At 43.2% G+C, this 15,249-nt stretch overlaps 1 protein-coding gene across 6 annotated transcripts in view; it reads right to left on the bottom strand.

Moving 5' to 3' along the window:
• The window catches only part of B4GALT6 (beta-1,4-galactosyltransferase 6), a 65,067-nt gene extending 50,456 nt beyond the window's left edge, over positions 1-14,611 (bottom strand). For 5 of the 6 annotated variants that reach the window (XM_005586965.4, XM_005586966.4, XM_015440064.3 and 2 more), the window contains exon 1: positions 13,444-14,611. In XM_005586965.4, the coding sequence (XP_005587022.1) occupies positions 13,444-13,558 (115 nt within the window). In that variant the 5' untranslated portion in view covers positions 13,559-14,611. Of the gene's footprint in view, positions 1-2,578; positions 2,673-13,443 lie in introns of all 6 variants that reach the window. The other variant, XM_015440063.3, reaches the window with a different exon arrangement.
• Between the last annotated feature and the right edge of the window lie 638 nt (positions 14,612-15,249).

The raw sequence follows: 15,249 nt of genomic DNA, 5'->3' as shown, positions 1-15,249 counted from the left end.
CTGTTGTTTCCTGACTTTTTAATGATCACCATTGTAACTGGCGTGAGATGGTATCTCATTGTGGTTTTGATTTGCATTTCTCTAATGACCAGTGATGATGAGCATTTTTTCATGTCTGTTGCCTGCATAAATATCTTCTTTTGAGAAGTGTCTGTTCATATCCTTTGCCATTTTTTGATGGGGTTGTTTTATTCTTGTAAATTCAAGTTCTTCGTAGATTCTGGATATTAGCCCTTTGTCCGATGGATAGATTGCAAAAAATAAAATGTAATGTCATATTGGCAAGTCTTTAGGTAGAGAAAATCCTTGTCTTTCTATTCCAATTTATAAGAACCCTCATCTCAGAAAACAAATAGGGAAACCTACCACTGCTTAATTAAAACCATGCTGTTTGTTCTCTAATTTCATTCATTTTCTATTTGACTCTGCATTGAGAGACATAAATCTAACTTATTTACCAGTTCTGCTTCCCAGGGGATAACATCTCAAAAAATTTAAAAAATAAAAATAATAAAACCTATTTTCAACAGTTTATGAAAGCTTCTAGGCCAGGCATTCTATCCCGAGTTTGCAAGGCAAGAGATTTATGAACTTGTCTAATTCTTCACTTAAGGAAATTAAGGGACACATCTGCTATAAAACTGCCTCCCAGCCCCTTTCCACATCCAGTTTTGCTCACTAACAGTGCTGCAAGGATTCAAGACAAGAAGAACATGCCTGCCTGCAGGGATCCAGAACTGTTTCCTGGGCTTTGCAGGACACCAGCGCAGCATGCCTGTGATCCTGACACCTCTGTTCCTAGCTGCTATGACATGCTACCACAGTTCCCAGGTCTCTTAACAAAAGTCATGTGAATAAATGATTTTGAGAGGGAGATGATGATGTTGGTCAGGCAATCTGGGATGCAGTTATAAATGTAGGACCGAAGCTAAAAGAGGGCTAGAAATACCATTTGGAGAGACATTCAATAAATGTAAAAGCTGGAACTATCGTGATAAATTCCCAGAGGAAAAATTATCCAAAAGGGAGATAAAAAGGTGAAGACAGACCACAAATAGGCAGCACAAAGATAAAAGATCCCAAAGTGAATTAATCTCAGCTTGAACACAGTGAAAAAGCTAATGGACTAAAGAAGAGGGTGAGGTCAACCATGTCAAATGCTGCAGATGCTAAAGAGGACTTAAAAACAACAGCTTAAAAAAATTCAGCATACTCTCTTTGTCAAGCATACTTTACATACACTAACCTATTTAATCCTCACAAGCAACTCTATAAGGCAAGTACTATTATTATTTCCATTTTACAGATAAAGAAATTGAAGCATGGAGTTGAATGACTTGCTGCAGGTCACATAGTTGTTAGGAAGTGGTGGAGCCAGAATTCAAATCCCAGCAGTCTGGCTCCAGCAAGTTAGCCCTTGACCATCATACCATTCAGCCTCTTTGAAAAGCCTATAGGAGATCACTGTAAGCCTTCAAGACAGCAGCTTCAGGAAGCAGTGGAAACAAAAGGAAAATAGTAAAGATTTCAGTGGACACTGACAAAGTGAAAGCAGCAAGTTTCAGAAAAGGCAAACAAGTGATTAGCAAGGTCAAGGGAAGGTTTTCTGCAAGAGGAGGGCCCTGAGCATGTCTGCAGCCTGACTGGAAAAAACTAGAAGAAAGGGTGAATAATTTCAGGCACTAAAAGGAAGCAAGAGGAAGGAGAGAAAACCACTCTGTTGGTGGGAAAGTTTAAGCAGAGGCTCTGAGGTGCACAGCAGCGGTGCACACCCAGGGAATGACAATCTGCCTTGAGTGGAGATGGGTAGTAACGGAAGTTAGGAAGGGCTAAGTGGGATAGAGAGTTTAAAAAAAAGCAAAGGAGAGTGAGAGGACAAGAAGTCATTGTGAGGATGAGACATAACTGTTAACAGAGGTGAGAAACCTCTAGAAGCGGAAGGTTAAGAAGGCTGCAGTCTGGAGAGGTGCAAAGGAGAGCAAGTCACAGCTATGCTGACACCCAGGGCATGGCCAGGCGGAGTGAGGGCAGAAGACAAGAGCTAGACATCCTGGTGGTCACCAACGAGGACGGAGGTGGGGGACAAAGTGGAAGGGAACATTCAGAACTGAGCACTGACTGCTGAAATCTTCCAGGGATATAGAAGCTTGACGGGCATAGGTTTCTGAAGAGCAGTAGATGAATTAACATTTACTAAGTGCTGAGTTTGGTCAGGCACTGAGTTGAAGTCCACATATAAATATATGTAAGTACACATATACAACTATATTTCCTTTCATTCTTACAACCACCTGGAGTTTGTTGAATGGAAATCCCCAAAAAGATATGCCCACACCCTAATTCCCAGGACCTGTGAATGTGACACTTGGAAAGAGGTCTTTCCAGATGTAATTAAGCTAAGGATTTTGAAATGAGGAGATCATCCTGGATTACCCAGGTGGACCCTAAATCTAATGGCAAGCACTCTTCTAAGAGAAAGGTAGAGAGAGATTACACACACACACATACACACACACACACACACACACACACACACACGCAATGTGAAGACAGAGGCAGTGATGTGGCCACCACGCACCTGAAGCTGGAAATCGCGAGGAGGATTTTCTCCAGAGCCTCCAGAGGGACTGTCTTGCTAACACCTTAATTTCAGACTTCTGGCCTCCATAATTCTGAGAAAATAAACGTGGTATTTCAAGCCGTTATGTGGTAATGTGTTACGGCGGCCCTAGGAAAATAACACACCACCCCATGACAGGTACAAGTTTGTCCATTAGAAGATGAGAAAACAAACTCAAAAGAAAATTAACACAGGTAGAATTAACAACTCAGGATTCAAGCACAAGCCTGAGTGACTCTGAGGGGAAGGGATTTGGAAGAAACCTTGGTTCAAGGCCACAGAGGAGAGGGAGAGACAAGGAAAAAGAAATCTTCATTGTAAAAAGTTACAACAAGGGAAGTGAACATATGAGAGATTAACCAGATTTCCTTTAATACAAAGAGGAGGAGAAAGCCAGAAGGGATCCTTAAAAGTTACAGAAGAGAAAATGATTTCCTGTATTATCTACAGAACACAGGAAATAATATAGACAAAAGTAAAAATCTGAATGCACCACTCAATATTAACTACAGATATGTGAATCAGGTATCTCTTTCTAAGAATTTCTAAGAATTTATGATAATCTAAATATCTGTTTCTGACGCTGAAAAATTTTCTTCTTTCCACATCTAGCCTCTTGTTCAATAAATCCCCAAGAATTACTCATCCATGTGGGTAAAGGAAAAATATGTTATCTTCAATAACTATGGTGTAAACCCCAAGGTTAGGCCAGACTATACATGAAATATTATTCATACCACAGCTAGGACTAAGGAAGATGGGTACTACTTGGATTAAAAACAAAAAAATAACAAACATCAAGGATGTGCCAGGCTTTAAAAAAAAAAAAATTCTTTTATGTCAAAGTACTATTTGTCTGACCATGGTAACAATAATTTAAAACCAGGTATGGACTCAAGGAAATCTGCAGTGCAAATTATTACTAACATATAACATCCTTACCTCTACTTTTCAAGTTATGAGCTGACAAAGTCTGCAAGAATTCTGTGTTCAGAGCCCCACTTTATCAAACAACAAATACAATGATCACATATGGGAGATCTATTTCAGATCTTAGCTAACTCAAGCTTTGCAGATTTTGCAGATGCAAACATAAAAACTGACAAGAAATCTTTGTAACAGGTGTCTTTACAACTTCCACTCTGCAGTTTAACAATCTTAAGTTATTTCTGGAGATTCTTTGTGTTGGAATACTGATCAAGGTTAAACATTTTTTAATAAAAACTGACTTTTCCAATGATCTTGCTAAAAATGTTCAGGATGGAAACATGTTTATCCACGTGTTTATTGAGTGCCTACCGTTTACCAAGCAATGCCAAAAGTTAAGGGGCCATTTGGCTTCCTCTGTAAAGAACGAAGATCCTGCAAACGCACAAACTGTCTAAAACATCAGAAGGACTTTTGCAACAACCAGATCATTAGTTCAGCCTACTTTAACCCTAGTTGATAATTCAAAAAGTAGACTCCGAACCTAGTGATATGAAAACACTATCTAACAAAAGATAACTATCAGCCCTGTCATTTGCTAACGCACCGTATAATTCACTTAAAATAACTCTATAGCTTTTTTAAAGCACGACAGGAACCCTAAGAGTTATGAACCACACTGCGGAAAGTGGAATCAGGAGGAAATTAGGAAATCAGGGAAGGAAGAATGCAGGCAATTAAACAGATCTTAAAAATCTAATCAGGAAACTCACTTAATGACATTACAGACTAAAAGACCAAGCCATAAATAAGCAGGCCCAGGAAACATTATAAAATTGTTGAAAATTGGTGATGTCAGAGTATATAAGTGTAGAATATATAAGAAGTCTATCAAAATGAAGTAAAATGTGAACTATTTGAATATGTTTTATAATCATCTTCAATTTACTTGTGTTTTCACAATTAAAATACCTTTCAGAATTCCAACTTAGTATTCATGAAAGGAAAATGAGCCTAAAACGAGAATCAGAGAAGGGAACTGGTAGGAAATGAATTTCAAAGACTTTCAAGGCATATTTTCAAATCAGTAAACAAGGCACCTTTTAATTCTCTACCTTTGGTCTCTTGATTCAAATGAAAATAATGTCCAATTTATCTTCCTATGAGTCAAACTGAAAATTGCACTATAATTAGAAGTCATAATTTCTGAGCAATTAACTTAATTATCAGGAAGGCAATATAGTAACAAGATTTCAGTAAAATCATATTAACATTTGCCTCAAATATATAAAAACAGGCCATAGTATTCAATCAAGATATCATGTTATAGTAACAAACTTCAGATAGCTACTTAAATATACTACTGTAAAGATATTATAAAAATGACTTTTCGAGCCAAATGCTAGGAAACGTTTTGAAATTACTTCCACTGAACAACCTATAATGCTATACAGTTTAATAAGTTTTACTGCTCTTAAGTGAATTACAATGTCTCTTTCTAATAATTAAAAACACTAAACAAATTTAGGATAACCCAGGACCCAATCACCTAGTCACTGCAGACTCATAAAGGAACACATGATCCTGGCAGGCATAAATAATGTATCTGTCCATTTCTCTTCTGAAGGAAAAGTTTCTTCACGATGATAGCCATCTCTATTGCCAGTAAAACATGATGTTATAAACAAGTTAATTAGGTTTTCAACAGGTAAGATTAGTTCTATGAAATACCATATCGGCCGGGTGCAGTGGCTCAGGCCTGTAATCCCAGCACTCTGGGAGGCCGAGGCAGGCAGATCACGAGGTCAGGAGTTCGAGACCATCCTGACTAACACGGTGAAACCCCATCTCTACTAAAAATACAAAAACTTAGCCGGGAGTGGTGGCGGGCGCCTGTAGTCCCAGCTACTCGGGAGGCTGAGGCAGGAGAATGGCGTGAACCCGGGAGGCAGAGCTTACGATGAGCTGAGATCAAGCCACTGCACTCCAGCCTGGGGCAACAGAGCAAGACTCGTCTCCAAAAAAAAAAAAAAAAAAATCAAATGATGTAAGTAATCAATTTAGAAAAGTAGGAAGCACTATTTTTTCCCTACCATTTGGGGTATTTTTCAGAAATATCGTTTCCAGTGTGCAGAATCATCTGGGTATGTGTTAAAAATGAATCAGATTCAGAATCTTCAAGACCTGGGAAATAAGCTTATATCACCTTAAATAAGCCTCAAGCACATTCATACTTGAAAACTATTTCTTGTAGTAATTCTCTAAACATAACATTTGTAACAAGTAAAACAGTAGACCCTTCCTTCCAAATCAGTTTAACTTATATTAAATGTATCTTCTTTTTTTTTTTTTTTGAGACGGAGTCTAGCTCTGTCGCCCAGGCTGGAGTGCAGTGGCCGGATCTCAGCTCACTGCAAGTTCCGCCTCCCGGGTTTACGCCATTCGCCTGCCTCAGCCTCCCAAGTAGCTGGGACTACAGAAGCCCGCCACCTCGCCCAGCTAGTTTTTTGTATTTTTTAGTAGAGACGGGGTTTCACTGTGTTAGCCAGGATGGTCTCGATCTCCTGACCTCGTGATCCGCCCGTCTCGGCCTCCCAAAGTGCTGGGATTACAGGCTTGAGCCACCGCGCCCGGCCTTAAATGTATCTTCTTTTACAAAGCTTTTGAATATACCACAATTCATTTGGACATAGGAGTATCTGTTTCATCCTTAATGAATATATAACACAACAATTTGGTGAAGCCAAAGACTTTCACTAATTCAAGTAATCAAACATAAAAACAAAGATGCAAGCAAAAAGTCATACATTTCTGGAGAAAAAAAAAATTAAAAATTAAGATTTGAAATTACCAAGTATATTTTCCTAAACATTTTGCTGTGCTACACAGCCAAAAATATAATTACTGACATAAACATCCTTTAAGCTAGCTCTCCTATTTCAACTGAAGAGGGGTATTGCTGTATCTTAAACCAAACTGAGCTAAATTCTGCTAAGACCAAAAATAATTATGTCCACAGGCAGTCTGACCATGAAACACAGCAAATCAAACTGGCCCAATACAGGATGTAAATGCTCAAGAAAAACAGAATCAGGGTGCTACCTGAAAGTCTCCAGTGGGCCCAAGATATAAGGTAAAAATATCTCATTATAACTGGAGTAAATGCCTAATTTTCCAAAGGCATGTTAAAGGCATTATGGGTATCCTCAGAAAACCTACTCTCAATCTTCACTTGAATCGATCTTCAACTTGAATCACTATATTACTTGTATATTATTCTCTTTGTTATTATCCTGATAAAAGGCAGAATTTGAATGAAAACGCCTTTTAAATATTAAATCACCGTGTCCTCCAGGAATTAAGAAAACGCGAAACAGATTCAGAGGGACAAGGGGGAAAGGAGAAAAGAGAAAGGCAAAGAGGTGGGGACAACCTGCTCTGCTTAGGCTGGCAAACCACAGACTCAGGCAGTTGTGACAAAAGCCAGCTTGGTCCAAGGCGGCCAAGAAAATGGACTAGAAAAAGAATGTTGCAAACACACAGGCCTGAGGAACTCCCAAGGGCGAGCTAGGAAACCCAAGCTCTAGAAAAATCACTCCTCCCACACGTCTCACCTCAGCCTCCCCTCCCACCTCCACATTTCTACCTAAGACAAACATGAAAGGCAGGCTTGAAAGGGAAAAGGAGTCACAAAAGACAATGTGGGTGGGAGACAGGTGGAGGAGCAGGTCTGCCCTTTTGCAAGGTAAGCCAGGGTGCTGCAGAGTCTAAGCACACAGTATAAACACAGCACTGAGCACCAGTGTTTAAGGGAATCCTAGAGGTCTGTACAGTCTCCCAAACAAAGCACCCTCTCCAGAGTAATCACAGCCTTAAGAGGCGGTCATCTACCCTCACCTGATAATGTGTAAGGAAAGGAGCACTCATAAGGCCACTTATTTCACTGATTGCAGGTCGGTTAGAAGGTTGGTCTTTTTTTTCTCTCTCTCTTTTCAATAAGCCTCAACTCTGCCTCATTGTAATTACCCTCAATACTAACTTAGGCTATCCAAAAAATTTCATCGCTTGTCTATACAGTATTCCTTCAAACTGAAGAAGAAAGAGCTTGTATTTCCCCAAAATCTTCCATTTTCCAGGACAAAAATGATTAGTTCCTTCAACTAGGGCACAGTAGAATGAGTCAGGAATCCTAAGGTGTACACTTCAGCTCTTCCAACAGTGATGTGTGACACTTTAGGCAAGTGGCCATCTTCCAGAGTCTGTCCTTCTTCTCTCATTTCACAAACAAGGTTAGCCCTACTGGCAAGGGGTCAGGGGTGTGGCAGGGAAGACGTGGATCTCCAAATATGGACAAGGCGGTGGGCTATCTTTGGGATTTTACTCCTGGGGCTGCTCTGCCCATAGCTCTGGCTCCAGAAACCAATGCTTCTGTGCCCAAGTTTCCCCTGGCCTTGGGATCTTGGAGAGAGGGGCAAACACAAGGGCTCTGAGGGTGAGAGGAAAAGCCACAGCTACAACCATCAGAGATGAGGCCCAGAAGAACAAGTGCTCTGAGAAGCCCTGCAGGAGAACCTGTGAGAAACAGGCTTTCCACAGGATGGGTTAGCAAATTAACTACTGTGTACCACACTGCCTCAAAAGGAAAATGCATTCTATTCCCAAGCAAATTACAAATAGTGTTTGGAATACCTATTACATACAGACACTACAAACCTAGGTTAGAAGTTTCTCTTCTAAAAGTAATCAGAGACATGGCTATTTTTATCTCTAATAAACATTAAAGGCAGTAATGATAAGCACTGCCGCAGAAAAAAACCCATCACTGCCTTACTCTGCCACATTGTTTAACAGACCTACCAAATGTATTTGTAAAAGAAAGGCTAAGGTGGAAAATAGCAGTTAGCATTGCCAGATTTCAATGAATCAAGTTTCCGTTCAATATTGCCTAATTTCCCACAAGGCCATGAGATTTGGATTAATTTACACTAAAGAGATATAGCTGAGTTACATATGCTACTCAGGAATGGCAATCTGACTGTGCAAACAATCTCGAAGAAGGCCAACTCATCTCTTGAGTGTGAAGTGGACCCACTGACTCTTGTAACAAAGCCAGGGAGTGAGAAGGAGGGTAGCAAATCTCATCGGATACTCTGAAACTATACTTGGTCTTCCTCTGTATTCCAATTTAACCCCTGTGATTCCATGTTCCAGAGGAAGTAACACAGTGAGTCACTTCCAGTTGCAGAAGTGAGTTTTATTACTCAGGCGTGTTGGAGGATAAATAGATAAATACCATTCACCTACATGAGGAGGACAACCAAATCTCTCACCTGGGCTGCAAGCCCTTACTTCCATCTGCCTACCTACTAATTCCTCCTGGATATCACACAGGGATCCCAACTCCATTTCTCTAAAACCAAAATAGCCCCCCAAAGACGTGCCTTTCTATACTCCCTACTAATAGCTACCTGAATGTCTAAGCTAGAATCCAAGCCTCATCTTAAACCTGTTCCTGTTTCTTCAAACCCACTATTCCCATCCATTCAATTCTGCCCTGATGAACTACCAACCTCAATGGTTCTAATCTTCTATCGTCCATTTCCCCCTATAACCCACCTTCATGCTAGAAGGGTCACTCTAAAACAATGGACTGCATCGTTTTCAAAACTTGTGACATTTCCTGCTACTCACAAGACAAAAAAAGCATGGGATATGTGGCCAGTAAGGGAGGCCCAGAGAAAAGACATGCCCAGTACCCTGGCCCAAATCTGAACTCCTGAAATGGGTCATGCAGATCAGAGCACTGGGTGAATAAAACTGAAAGACCTTTGAAACAAAGCAGACTATAACAGCTCCAAAGAACACAGCCAGGCCCACTTGCCAGGGCCAGGAGGCTAAAGGGCTATAACAAAGCTGCAGGGTAACTAGCTACCTTCTGTGCTAGCCCAGGAAGAACCCCAGCCAAAATGCCAGAGGGACTCTGAGCAAAGGACCTAAGATACCTCCCCCACAACACACATGCTTGCACACAGACCCCACACTTTGACTACCGGTCCCCATCACCTCCACCATTCCCAGCAGGGCACACACCCCAGGGAGGCCCAAATAACAAAGCACTCAGCCAGATAATTCCTCTAAGGGTCCAGAGAAGTCAGACCAAAGTGGCCCCACCAGATTTCACCTCTACCCAGAGAGCAAAACAGCCCATCAGTGTGTCCAGGAAAGGTCAGGGCTTCTGGTGAGTCAAATGGACAGTGAAATTCCCACTCCCAGGGAAGTTATGTAATCTCCTCCCATTATATTGCCCCACTGATTACAGGCACTATCAATGTTTTTGTAATCACAGACAGCTTTGATAAAGTTGTATGAACAAAGACCAGTCTCTCTCTGCCAGGAATTTTAAACACCTCATGCATCTGAACACCAGGGCTGGGCACTGGAGCCCTAGAGACCTTTCATAACCTGGCCCATGTGCCACTCCAAGCCCTAAGCAGTAGCTGGATGGAGCTACTCCCATCTTCTAGAAGCTTTGCTCATGCTGTTCCCTCTGACTACGATCCCTTTGCTCAGTCCAGATAAATCATATCCATTCCATTTCAACCACTTTCTCCTCTGGAAATCCTTAACCAGCCCTCACTCCCCACCACATGCCTTCCAACGATTTACTACAGCCGTTTTATGGGGCTCATCCCATTGTACTTCAGGGAAGAAACTAAGTCTTAGTCATCTATCTTCCATACCTCAAACAATGTCCAGCCTCTCTTGGGTGCACCACTCATTGTTGAATGAACTTACAAGTCAGCTCATCTTTGATATGACAGCAAGAAAATGACTATGTTATATTGGAAGTTATATTAATAAAGGTTTCCTATTAAATGCAATTCTATTCTCAATCCAGCCAAGTCAAAACCTTGGAGAGAAACTGCACTCATCGTTGCAGTCATGCACAAAGGTAGACAAAGAGTAAGAAATAATTTATGGCTCTGGCCTCTACTGGGTGGACTGGAGCAATTTGTCCATGGACTTCCTATGGTGTGGTGATGGGGCAGGTGTCTGCCATCCAGTTTCCCTGAGTAGTAAGGTTTATAATGTAAAGACAATCCCTGTGTTTCCTGTATGCATTAGACACTTCAAGAAAAATGTTTCCTTGAAAATAATGAGCTTTGAGTTCCACGGAACTCACTGCAGTTGACAACCCAAATAGTCCAGAAATGCTGAGGAACATCTGAAAACACTGGAAACTAAACAGATTATGCTGTTTACAACTGTGATGTATCTGCTCACAATGGCAAAGAGGAGGAACTAAAATGACAGAAGATCTACCTGGGACACAGGGCTCAGGACAGAAAAGTAGGGAAATAGAATTAAAGTCTACCAAACAGGTTGATATGGTAGGATTAATAGTAATTTCTTAACAGAGGAGATTTGAAACATTTATTTAGGGCACATAAAAAGTACTCATACAACACATATTTTAGTCATAAACACATTTTGCCCCAAGATGTAATTCAGGCTAAAATATGAATTGTTTTCTTGAAGTTATTATTTCAAGAAAAATCTACATACATCGAATAAAAACTAGTTATAAGAACCTAATTACTTCTGGATATGTCTCATAAATAAGAAATCTGAAGCACTTGTGCAATTGATTGATTGCTGCAGTATGAATTCAACAAGCCACATGTTTCAGGGAACATCATTTTTCCTTGAAAGAACAACTGAAAAACTATGGTTATTTAAACTTGTGTATCTGACCTACATTTTCTCGAAAATGAGCAAAGTGAGCCGGACACTTCAAGAAAAACTGACAGTATTTGTTACCAATGATAAAATTCAAACTTTCAAGCAAAAATTTGAATTTTGGAAAACTGCTTCCCAATACTTAAAGATACAAAAGATTAAAAAGGAGGCTTCTTTTGGCTAAATGGTACAGGGTTTTGGAAACAGATTCAGCTGGACAAGTTCACAGCATTTTATAAGTTTTTGGTTTACACTCTTCTAACTGGTTTTAATAACTTACTATCATTTATAAGACCTACAAAAACAGAGTAGATTAAGCCATGTCAATCTAATTGCCTACAAGACATTTGCCAAAATTTTTACATTATATCAGTGACCGTTCCATGGCAAACATTAAGCATTCAAATAAGAAAAATTTATTAGTATTTCACACAAATTAAGAACCTACAAATAATATGCTGATGCACTAACTTTAAAAAAAAGGGATGACTAGAATTCTGATTTCCTTTGGTTAGCTTTTTGAGTAATATAACTAACATGTTACTCATAATACTAAGAAAGTGGGAAAATTGTTATGTAAGTGTGAAAAAAACTTTTTCTCCAAAATCTTTCAAAGTTAAATCCCTAGTAAAATAACATACCCCAAAGATGTCCGAACTTTTGAAGAGTTACATGAGAAAGTAAAAATTGCTATAGAATGAAGAGTTAATTTATAAGACTCCAAAAGGGCAAAAAATAAAGCAAGCCCTTGTTGAATATCTAGATAATATCAAATCCACTAAGCTACCACTGTCATTTGTACTATAGGCTTCAAGGGGTAGGTTTTTGTGAGGTTTTTTTGTTTTTTTTCTGGCCTAAAGGAAAACTGCAATAATGTTAAAATATTCTTCAAACTTTACCCTAAAACTTCTATTTTGGGATACATCATTTCACAATCCACTTCTTCTCAAACATCATCATCTGAGTTTATACATCTCACTGAATCCAAAAATGTATTAAAGGAAAAGTCTCATAGTAATTTTAAGAAATGAAGCAGTCTGGGTGAGGTTTCCATCTTCCTTCCCGGCTGCAATTCATTACAATAATCTACTACAGTCAAGACAATACCCTGATCATTCCGTCTCAAAATTCTGCAGGTGTTTTCACTCTGTAAGGGGCATTTTATTTTTAGATAACTCCGAACAAACAGCACTGGCTCAAACGACCATAGTGTGTAAGGAGAAATGAGAGGAGATGGTCACTGTTACTAAGTAATTGAACATTAAATACATAATAGCCAGGAGAAACTCAGAAAAGTTTTGGAAATATGACCTATTTTAATATGCATGTGAAGTTCCTATTTTTCATTCACTATAATTAACGCCGCATTGGCTCCTTTTCAACAAAAGGGGGACAAGGAATTAGAATATGTAATACAGTTAATTCAAGTAGTTTTACAAAAGTGTATTTTGCACCAAAGGCCAAAAAATTATAAACAGGTTAACATTTTAAACTACAAGTTCCCTTAGATAATGGTTATTTTAATCACTATTTTCTCAGAAGTCATCCTAACAGGTAGCAAAGGCAACCTACCCTTGAAAATTCGACTCAAGCAGACTAAAATAAAGGAGCATTGTTTTTATAGACAACTCATCGCCTTAAAATTCCCCAAGTATGGCACAAATGTCCACTGACCCCATTCTAAAAAAGCGACCTAGGACCCTAGAATACACACATCGTTGGACTCAATCACATTCCCTGCTGTTGGCTCCTCCATATTTTTACAACCAGTTCTTATACCCGAGAGTGTTTGAATAAAACTATGATTAAGCACTGAGTTTAGGCTTAAAGACTTAACATTAAATGGATAAAGCTGTCATGAACACTCAAGAAAGCGACTAGGGCATCCCGGGCCATCACACTAATTCTGCTATGTCTATTTAATGCAATCTTTTACTTTATTAACAAACACGCATCAACGAAAGGCATGAATTAACAAAACACATACCAAAGCCATGCCCTGAAGCAGTTTGACACTTCTGAAATAATATTTAAAACAAAACGCTTTTCTGCGGGCCCCTGTTTAAACAGCTTCCAAACCCCAGAAGTAACATCCTTAACAGCCTGCGCTGGCTGTGGTGTGACCAGGGGAAGCGAGGGTGTGTCTCGGTGCTTACCGATGCCCGGGGCCACATAGATGAAGTACAGACAGGACGAAGAGAGGGAGAAGAAGAAGATGAAGGCGAGGAGGGAGCGATTGGAAACCCGCATCATCCGCCTGAGCACAGACATCTTCCTCTTCCCGGCCAGCAGCCCAGGCTGCGCTCTCACGCCGGACTCGGGGCCACTGTCCAGGCCCTAAACTTCCATAAATGTGCTGAGAACCCCGAGACTGCAGCGGGATCCGCGCGGGGAGGCTCTGGGGAGAGGGCCCGAGCGGAAAGGAGGAAATGGGAGGGAACGGACGGAATGAATGGGGGGCCAGAGAGTCGGGGGAAGGGAGGCGCGGAGGCCGAGGGGGAAGAAGTGGAGGAGGGAGAGGGGACGGGAGCTGGGGGCCTGGGGACGGCAGGACCCAAGGAGGCCGGGGAAGGGCAAGGAGGCGCGTTTTCTCCGCCTGGCAGCGGCGGGAGGAGGAGCTGCAGGTGGGGAGAGGCGCAGGCTGCGCGCGGCGGCGCCCCTGCGGAGAGGGGCAGCGAACTGCAGCACGCCCGGCACCGCTACCCGCGCCCGGCGGAGTCCTGCCGCGAAGCTCCGCGCTCAGGGTCCGTGCCGCCCGCGTCCGCTCGGCAGGCCTGCGCCGCCTCCTGCTCCGCCTTCTGCTCCAGGCTGCGGCGTCTCGTGCCTGCGCGGGGCTAGCGTGGGCGCCGGGGCCGCGACCAGCGCGCGCGACGCGCGGGGGCCCGCGGGGGCCCTGGGGGCCGAGGAGCTGGGCGCTCGCCTGCACCGAGCCTCCTCCTCATGCCGCGCCGGGCCCCGGCGCCCCGCGGCCGCCGCGGGAGCTGAGCACAGGCCAGGGCGGCGTCCCGGCCAGCGACGAACGCGCTCCGACTCCGGCCGCCGCCAGCTGCCTGCCTGGCCGCAAGGGCGGCAGCGGCATTACCGCCGCGCGCCCGGGGTGAGGCGCCCCCGCCGGGCCCGCGGACACCAGGCGAAGAGCGACAGGGCGACGGGCGCTGCGGGCTGAGCCGGGGAGCCCGAAGAGCAGGAGGCCGAGCGCCGTCGGAGCCGCGTCTGGTTGGAGAAAGAGGCGGACGTGAAAGGGCGGGGGAGCTGCGGAGGAAAACCGGGACCGGCGGGCGCGCCCAGAGACCCCCGCGGGCTCCGCGCGCTCGCTCGGAACTCGGCAGGCGGCGCTGCGCCGGGCCCGGAGGAAACCTGGAGGCCGCCGCCCTCCCCGCGCTCGAAACACCGCGCGTCCTGATAGGTCCGCGCCGAGCAGCCCCCTCCTCGCGCCGGCCGCACCGGGGCCCCGCCGCCTCCTGCGTCACCGCTGCTCCCGCCCGCTCGGGGACCCGGCGGTGGCCGCACTGCTGGGGACTAAGGGTCGCGTTGCGAGCCCCGGATACATTCTACCCTGGGGGTACATAATGAAGGATGTTGTACCTGAAAGGAAAAGGGCATCTCCAAAAGGAGACCTCGCGGGTGGAATTTCCTTCCAAAATCCTCCCTCGAGGAACAAGGTGTATTTCTGACCTGGATTAACGAATCCCCCCTCCCATACCCCCCTTCTTGTAGAAACTGTGTCAGGATGTGGCGCGGACCTATGTGCGTCCATTATACCAGGACTTGCCTTCACCGCTGAAGGTGAACCCTGGGTCGACCTTGCTGTATTCAGGCGGGGCTGAAAAGGCTTCTGGGAAGCCAATAGGCCCTTGAGCGCCTCAGCCCCATCTTGCTTCAGGAGGCAAAGGGACGGGTGTCTTCATCCACGTCCTAGGCCGTGGTCTACCCTTTGTTCAAATGCTTCTTCCTGCTAGCTG

Source organism: Macaca fascicularis, chromosome 18 (genome assembly GCF_037993035.2).
Source record: "Macaca fascicularis isolate 582-1 chromosome 18, T2T-MFA8v1.1".
Lineage (NCBI taxonomy): Eukaryota > Metazoa > Chordata > Mammalia > Primates > Cercopithecidae > Macaca > Macaca fascicularis.
This window is presented reverse-complemented; position numbering and strand designations above follow the sequence as displayed.